Below are 9,442 nucleotides of genomic sequence, written 5' to 3'. Positions count from 1 at the left end.
GGCGCTATGCCGTCATGCTCACTCAATGTTCGACGAGTTTCCGCTTCCGCAGCGTTACTAAGCTTGCACATAAGGACACAAATGCAYAGCCGACGACAAATTTTAGCACATTTTATGCTTTCCTTTTTCATTGTTGTTGCACATATCGCCTCAGCCATATTTCATTKTTCCAGGCGGTTTGTGTGCCGTCATGTGAATGACCTAAATAACAACAACAAATCAAAGTAATAAAATTATCAACTAACAACAAATTATCATAGCGTTGCCATTGCGCCCATTTTTTTCACCTTGTCAATACTTCACCCCTACACCCTGTCAAAGACTAGGCAACGTCTCCCCTTGGTTCACCTTCATTTGGGGCCGTGACTGTTGAACGGCTTGTGTTATGTTGTAATAAATTCCATAAGTGCGATTTCTATTGCCACCAACAACCACACACCATCCTTGCCGTCGGTATGTAATTGTTATGTTGCTGTCTGCAACCCATTCACCGTTCGTTTTGACTTTTTCTGCAGACAGTAGGCTTTATGTATCTTCAGTCTAATTTTYGACGTACTTACTAATCGAAAACGCTAATTTTATTTAGTCGAGCGCGATTTGTTCGAACGCGTGGACGTTTTTTGAGCCTTTTCGTTTTCCGTTTCCTAACTCGTGAAGCCAGTGTTTGTGGAGAAAAATGTCGAGTGACAAAAAGCATCAACATTTGCACCATCACCATCATCTTAGCGCTGTGCACCACGAACATCATGAGCGGATGTCGCCGCATCATCACCATTTGGTAATGGCGAAATCTTTAAGTTCTCACTGGAATAAAAAATTAATCAGTCGCATTAAAGTAAAACCGCATAGTAGTGGAACAAAATATAATTGAAGTGAAATTTAATGACTTTAGAAAAACACAAAATTTATAAAGATTTATAAAAAATTTTAACGATTGAAAATACCATTTGAGTGGTGATTCGATTCCTTGGACAAACGCGAAAGTTTGTTTTGCGGAGCATGTGTTTACTTTACTCTTTAAAATTTTGAAAGAAAAAGTATAAAAGTTTTAAATTTTTCAATCCAAAAAGAACATGTTTTCTTGGAGGAGGGTTTCTAAGAAAGTAGTGAAAAGGAATTCGCATGCTTTTCTACCGATAGTGTAGTTATTTGGGGGTTTTTTGAAAGAAATCCTTTTAAAAATGAGGCAACCATATTGTCCCTTAAGTGTAAACTAATAGCTTTTTAACTAGAGATGTAAGGTCGAAGAAATTATCCGTAATTTCGTAGAATTTTTTTGAGCAAATATGAGTTCATGAAGTATGTTCTTTTTGAAAGCTGAATAGATAGATATTGGGTTATGCATATATAGTATATAAATGATTCGTCCGTTCTTCCGCCTGTGGAAGCTGTAACTTGAGTACAAATTGAGATATCTCAATGAAACTTGGTATATATGGAAAAAGTAAGGACGAGTTGGACGTAATCGAACTACTGCCACACTCACAAGATGTCAACTCTCAAACCGCTCAAAAAGAAATAATCAAATCCGCAGAAGATAAATAATATAAGAATTCATACCGATACTGTGAAAATCTAATTTTTAATCCAACAGTGACTGTAACCGATTAAAAATTTCGTTTTATAATGAATATTAAATTCATATGCAACATTCTTATTATAAAGACATTTGAAAATATTTTCAATAATTAACAAGCAAAGAAGACTAAATTAAAGCCAATCTCAAGTTCGAAAATCATTACAATGGTTGTCAAAAAAGTCTTGCGGTATTTTTTTTTTTTTAATTTTTTTTTAATTTTCAATTGTTCATAAAATTTTCGACGGTTCGATTGGTCTTTCGACCAATTCAGCGATTTTATCGCAATTTTCGACGCCAGGCCTTCTGGAGCGTGGCGCATTTTCAACCATCTCTACACCAGAACGAAAACGTTGAAACCATCGTTGTGCGGTGGAAATGGAAACTGTATCGGGTCCATAAACTGCACAAATTTTATTGGCGGCTTGAGAAGAAGAACTGTAATATATGCCGTATTTTCTCTTTATTTTGCTCCATGTTTGCGACGCTATAACTCAAGAACGACTCAGAAGAAACGACAACCAATCAAACACGTGTTAGCGCGTGAAATGAGCTTTACAAAAAGGTATAGCATGACCCGATGCGACAAATAAAACTAGAACTACGCGCTCTCAGCGCCAACTAGCGAAAATACGGCAAGACTTTTTTGACAACCTAATATTAGATTAGATGGTACATGAGAGCTAGAAAAATAATCACCCGATTTTACCCATTTTTGACAGAAGGCTACAATATTATTAGAAATACATATAAAATAATATTCCTCACAGATTGGATGATATAACCAGTATACGAGATGTGTTCAAAAAGTATCGCGAATTTTGTGTTTTTTCAAAAATTATTTATTTATTCATGAATATCTAATTTGTCCCCTTCAAAGTAATCCCCATGAGATATTGTACACCTGTGCTAATAGTTTTTCCAATCTTCGAAGCACTTCAAAAAATCATTTTTTTTAATCTTCTTCAGCTCCTTCGTCGATGCCTCTTTATCTCATCAAGGGAAGCGTAACGTCGTCCTTTCATGGGCCTCTTCAGTTTAGGGAACAAGAAAAAGTCATAGGGGGCCAGATCTGGGGAATACGGTGGCAGCGGCATCATTAGTGTGTTGTTTTTGGCCAAAAAGTCGCGCACAAGCAACGATGTGTGAACAGGGGATCGTGGTGCAAAAGCCAATTTTTGTCACATCTTCTCCGCCTTCTGAGAACATTTGGTACCACCGATAAACGTTGCTTCGGTCCATGGTAGCTTCTCCGTATGCCACAGTCAATATTCGGAATGCATCCGCGCACTTAATGTCGTTCTTCACACAAAATTTTATACAGGTTCTTTGATCCATTTTTTTGAATAGGTAAAAATCGAAGACGATCCAAAATACGTGCTAGCAAAGCAGCTGTCAACAATTAAATGAACATTCAAAATGGCCGAGCTTGTCGGCATATGTGATAGACATGAGTACCAACATAACGCCACAAAAAATTCGAAATTCGAATATACGTAACCCGCGAAAATTCAAAATTCGCAATACTTTTTCAACAAACCTCGTAAATCAGCTATAGCCAGCGAGGTCTAAATATCCGAAGACTTGCAAGGTTATGACGTGATTTTGACTTTTTTTGGACGTAAGATGGCACTCTTCAGGAGCAATATTTCTGCAAGGGTTATTTGAATAACTTCATTGGTGTTTGGTCTTCATAGTACTGTAAAGCTAAGTATTGATATTGAATTTAAAAATGTGATATATGGGAAGTATGCATGGTGGTATGCGATTTGAAACCTTTTTGATCAGATGGAGTTTAAAATTGGCCAAGTAGATCCTGAGTTATGGCTTTTCACCGAAATTGCAATTTTTGACCACAGCTCGAATTGTGGATGATTATTTTATTAATATTTTTGTAGTTTTTAAGGGAACCGTTACATGGAGAGTAGGCGAGATTATCACTCAAATTTGCAGTGTCGTGGGGTGCATATTAAAGTTCTTAATTTTGAGCCCTTGCTACTACGATGCTCCCTGTAAAGTTGTGTTGTTTTATGTTTTAATTTGGCAGTTGATCGATAATGCCCATCACGAACCCAATTACTGCCACCGACGGATTTTCTGACACAAACTCCGGCAAATAGAACTCCTTACTATGCGTCTGTTCCTCCAGAACAAATTCATGATGCACCAGACCTCGAATTTCGAAAAACGATAATTTTTGAGCCGCTTTGGCTCAATTTTCTTGGTTTTAGCGCTTTTTTTTCCCCTCCATTTCAATGATTTTTGCTCGTTTGGATCGGATCGCTATTCACACGATCAAGCATATCCAAGAAATCCAAAAACAAAAAAAAAACAAAATTGCGTTATCGGGACGACTCATTCGAACGAACTCGCAAGAGATGTCGAGCTCTCTTGTCATCTCTCTAACTCTTGCCTAACTATTTTCAATCACCATATCTTTCACTTTTTATATAATTTCTTCAGTTGATCGAAGGTCGTCCAGAACGAGGTACGTCTTCAATGCTCACTCTCAGCCGTCTTTAAAGGGCACGACTCGCAGGCGTATGTCTTTTATAAAACTGAATCACCGTAAGCCTTTTCCAACATTCGTAACGATTCTGTACCAGAAATTTGGTTAGGAATACAAAATTCGAGATGTATTCTTTAACGATGTTTTTATCCATTGTAAAGCACTACTGAGATATACCGACTTAAGCAGCTGCTGTAAACAAACTGGTTAACAGATCGCGCACATATTTGGCATAGTAACTCAGGGCAGTCCTACCAATTTAACAAAATACAATTACTTCGGAAATATAATTATAATATCCGAGTCCTTTTTCGTCGCAATATGTCAATTTTTACTCAAGTTTAAGCTTGCTCAGACAGACGGACGGACAGACGGTCACCCACCGACTCATCTCTTCAGCCTGAAAATTTGTAAATAAGTATACATACAATCTTATGTCTATTTCGATTAGTTGTAGGTGATAGAAACAACCGTTAGGTGAAGAAAAATGTTACACTCCGGAGCAGGATGTTGCAAGAATATAAAAACTAATTGTATATTAAAGTATGATGTTTGAAAATATTTTGTTAATTTATTATGGAAAAATACTTAATACAGGGTGGTAATATCAGCAGTTACTTTCTTCGAGGTTTAAAATTTTAACCTTTTGGAAACCCTTGGAAGGAACAATGTGCGAATAAATCGAATATTTTGCTCAAAATTTTAAAACGATCGGCTGTTTTAAAGTTATGAGAGACACGCTTCAAGGGTTTGAAATTTTGTAAACCGTTCATTAGAAAGATGTAAAACGATTTGGACCTTGTCTTAGCTTATTATACATTCATTTAAACCAATTACAATCAAAAATCGAAATTAAATAAATATTTTTATACTCTCGCAACAAAGTTGCTAAGGAGAGTATTATCGTTTTGTTCACATAACGGTTGTTTGTAAGTCCTAAAACTAAAAAGAGTCAGATATAGGGTTATATATACCAAAGTGATCAGGGTGACGAGTAGAGCTGAAATGAGATATCATGATGAAACTTGGTACACGTATTTCTTGGCTCTATAAGAGGTTAAGTTGGAAGATGGGCAACTCGACCCACTGCCACGCCCACAAAATGGCGAAAACCGAAAACCTATAAAGTGTCATAACTAAGCCATAAATAAAGATATTAAAGTAAAATGTGGCACAAAGGATCGCATTAGGACGTAATTTTTTTTGGAAAAGTGGACGTGGCCCCGCCCCCTACTAAGTTTTTTGTACATATCTCCGAAACTACTACAACTATGTCAACCAAACTCTATAGAGTCGTTTCCTTCAGGCATTTCCATATACAGTTCAAAAATGGAAGAAATCGGATAATAACCACGCCCACCTCCCATACAAAGGTTATGTTGAAAATCACTAAAAGTGCGTTAACCGACTAACAAAAAACGTCAGGAACACTAAATTTTACGGGAAAGAAATGTCAGAAGGAAGCTGCACCCAGGCTTTCTTTAAAAATTGAAAATGGGCGTGGCGTCGCCCACTTATGGACCAAAAACCATATCTCAGGAAGTACTCHACCGATTTCAATGAAATTCGGTATATAATATTTTCTTAATGATCCCTGATGACATGTACCAAATATGGGTGAAATCGGTTCACAACCACGCCTGAAATCTCGATTATCACTTTATCATGCGAGAGTATAAAATGTGCGGTGACACCCGAACTTAGCCCTTCCTTACTTGTTTTCTTTATTTTTAATCATTATCTATATATTATACTAGGCCTATATATGCCTATGCGTAAGGAGTACTCTTCTACTTTTGGTGGACCTTGTATAAACCATTCGCCCAAAAAATATTTCTTCAAATGTATAACTTCATTCACTTAACTTTATTAAACTTCTATTTTACCCATTTTCATTTAGCTTGACCCGAACTGCAATAATACCGTGGTCAATATTCCTGAACACCATCATGGAATTGATCTTGTTACGACTCTTCGCAGTGAATTGGCGGCTTGTTCTTATAAGCGTGACCGCCTCTCAAATGATGTAGGTTGAAAACCACAGCAATTCTAACTGAATATCACCTAATTATTTTATTTTTTTCGTTGCATATTTTCACAAGCTCGGAGAAACTCGCGTTGCGTTGAATGCACGCGAATCGGAATGTGAGAATTTACGTGCTCAAGCTGCACGCCAATCGGCGCTTATTAGTAGTTTGCAAAGCCGCTTACAAACCGCTGAGAGTCGCGAACAATCAATACAAACTCGTTGTGACAGTACCATTCACACGATTCAGCGGGAGAAACACTCTTCCGATGAACGTAACAAGGAATTACAATGTAAAATACAACACCTGGAGAACCACTTGGCCGCCGAGGAACAACAGAAGGAGCAGGCGCGTGCACAACTGAGCGACTCGCTGCGTCGTCTGGCCACCTGTTTGGGAGTGGACCTATGTGAGAATGTACATCTGACACCAGAGTGTGTACTGAATCGCGCCGAAGAGGTAATGATTGAGCTGCAACGCACCAAGGCCAAAGCAAGCACCACTTGCGATACGCTAAGCAGTTGCGAGAACGAGTTAATGAATTTGAAATCGCTCGCGAATATAGAGAAGCAACGCTTGAGCGCGCAACTGGAAGGTGTGACCAATCATAACCACGAATTGGAGGGACGTTGTCGTCAGTATGAGCGTGACTTGCAATTGCAACGCGATCGGTTAACCGAGTCGGAGATAGGTGGTGAGAAGCTGAAGGAGGAATTGCGTGGCTTCGAGTCACGTTGTCATCGCTTGCAAAACAATCTGGATCGCACTCAAGGTGAGCGTTTGCAATTTTTGCGTTGCCTGGCGAATCAACTGAATGTACCAGAGCCATGCGAAACACTAATCAAGGAGAAAGTACGTGATATGCTGAGTGAAAATCAGACAATGCATGTGGTAAGTCGCAGTCGATAAAAATAGCAAATGATTAACAAATCTAACTTGCAGCAACTGCATTCGCTGCGTGATCAACTGAATTCGGAGCAGTCTAAGCTGAAAGAAACTCAGGAGACTACACAGTGCCGTTTGCGTACAGAGGAGGCGCAAAAATGCGAATTGGAGGAGCGTCTGGAGAAGTGTCAAGCTGAGATACACACCTTGCGCAATGATCACTTGGGTCTCTCAGAGTTTTTGCAACGACTTGCGCGTGCTATAAACTGGGCTGAGTGTACCTCGCCGCCGGCGCTCGGTACTGACACCAACATCTTAGCCGAGTCGCTGTTGGAACGTGCCGAACGCATTGCCGCTCATTATGATCACCATGGACATGAACATGATGGCGGCCATCGACATCACTATCACTCACGACATGAGCATTCACCAGATAAGGTATATAATTTATTTCAAAGTATGAAAATGCCTCCCTCCAGCCCTGAGAAGAATACAGTAATTACAGAAATATACTTAATTCCTCGGTTTACTATGTCGATTACTGCTGTAATGACAATTCTATTGATAGTTTAGCATTTTCCAAATTACTGAACTATGAGCAAGCAAATGACAGAATGAAAAGACCAAGTGCAAAACTTTCGGTAGACGGGTACTAAACTCCGCGAACCTTGGAGCAGCTGTCTCTTTTTACGCGAAGCTCCTTAGTTTTTGAGTTATCAATCTGCAAACTTCCACTCGTCATTTTCTTTCCAAGAAGTTGCTGATTTGTCGGAACCACCGATACCAGCTAAAGATTTTTTATAGATTCCTTCCTAGACAGAGTGGAGAGCATTATACTTATTTTTTATTCAGAAATCTTTGCAAATATTAATATTGGACTTTAACTCCAGGGCTGCTGTGATCACCATACGCATGCGCATGGCAAATTGAGGCGAGAGCGTTCGTGTCACGACATGCCGTTGAAGGAGAGCAGCAGCGTTTACACTTTACAGCGGCGTGTGCGCATATTGCGAGAGCAAGTGCAACGACGTGACTTGCATTTGGAGCTACTGCGGCGTAAATTAGCCATCATTGAAGAGGGCGCCAGGGGCAAGTGCATGCTACAGGTTATCATAAGTAAAAGCCAAGATAAGACAATCGTTTAAATTATTTTTAATTAAATCCGACACAGGGTGAGCGCGATGAAGCTGTATGCCGCTCCAAGAAGGCTAGCAAACAGATTGACAAACTCACTGCACAATTGGTGGACGCACGCAGTCAAATAGCCGAGGTCAAAGCGCAGCTCGCAGAAGCCGTCGAATACAAGGTAAAAATGTATAAATATTACATACAGTATCTTCCTTGATTCCCACTTTATGTACAGATCACTGCCCTGGAGCGGGCACGCAAAATCGATGAGCTCACTGCTCAAATTTGCGATCTTGAAGAAGAGAAGACACGTCTTCTAGCGCAATTTAATGCTGTTAAGGACCGACTGAAGGCCACTAGCGAATCATCTCAAAATAGACGTTGTCGCGATGAGGCACTCATTACTGTGCGTAGCCCCTTCAAATTCACAAAATTATGTTTTACCGACTCACAATTTTTTCAAATTTTCGCTGCAGTCTCTTCGCGATGACATCACACGTCTACAAAACCAACTCTCCGATGCCAATCATCGTCTCTCCCACCTGCAATCGTTCCGTACCTCAGTGGCGCGTACGCTCCACCTGCGCGACTTGCCGGAATCGGATCTGCTGCATCGCTTGCAAGCGCTCTGCTCGGCCCACCAGGAATTTACGCTACTCTCCAAACGTTATGAGACTACATCACCGGTTGGCGATCACCCTTGTCCGCGTTTCGATGATCCTATACCACCGACTCCACACTGTCGTCCGCCCAACGATGCCGAACTGACCAGCGTTACGATGTACGAGGAACACGCGAGATCATCGCACAAACATGCACATCACCACACCACAGCTGAGCATCACCAGCACAAGCATCGCAGCAAGAGCCGCGGTGGTGCGGGGCGTTGTGCCGATCGCTCTAATGATCGCAACACAGGCTGCGCTGATAGCCGAGGCGCAGGTGGCGCTCACGCTACAAACAGCAAACGTTTGCATGATAAATGCTTTGATTCGGATGTCCATCGTCATCATTGTAGCTCTGGCGACTTTCTGAGTGGTGGTTATGATGATCTCGACTTCAAATGATTGCTCATTAATTATGGAGTTTCATGCGTATTATCTTAATTTTAGATACTACAGTTATTTTTATACCCCTCAAGTACTGTCTCAGGCGAGTTTCAATAAAGTAAGCATTGGAAGAACATTATGGTGACTTTTTCGTCCTTCGATTTTATTCATGAAAATTCATGAAGACTAGGCTACTTTTAAGCTGTGCGAAATATCTTCATACCCTCCGTCCGTGATGGTGGTTTTTTTATTTAGATATTTTGAGTCC

General features: G+C 40.1%; 1 protein-coding gene across 1 annotated transcript; it reads left to right on the top strand.

The window, feature by feature from the left end:
* Positions 1-754: 754 nt before the first annotated feature.
* Positions 755-9,192, top strand: LOC108973539 (coiled-coil domain-containing protein 170). Its single transcript, XM_018940882.1, has 8 exons — positions 755-778; positions 5,986-6,111; positions 6,188-7,003; positions 7,055-7,435; positions 7,888-8,103; positions 8,169-8,303; positions 8,361-8,531; positions 8,602-9,192. The coding sequence occupies exons 1-8, from the start codon at positions 755-757 to the stop codon at positions 9,190-9,192; spliced, it is 2,460 nt and encodes an 819-aa protein (XP_018796427.1).
* The last annotated feature ends 250 nt before the right edge of the window (positions 9,193-9,442 follow it).

The sequence above is a fragment of the Bactrocera latifrons genome, unplaced genomic scaffold (genome assembly GCF_001853355.1).
Source record: "Bactrocera latifrons isolate USDA-ARS-PBARC rearing strain unplaced genomic scaffold, ASM185335v1 scaffold_49, whole genome shotgun sequence".
NCBI lineage: Eukaryota > Metazoa > Arthropoda > Insecta > Diptera > Tephritidae > Bactrocera > Bactrocera latifrons.
This window is presented reverse-complemented; position numbering and strand designations above follow the sequence as displayed.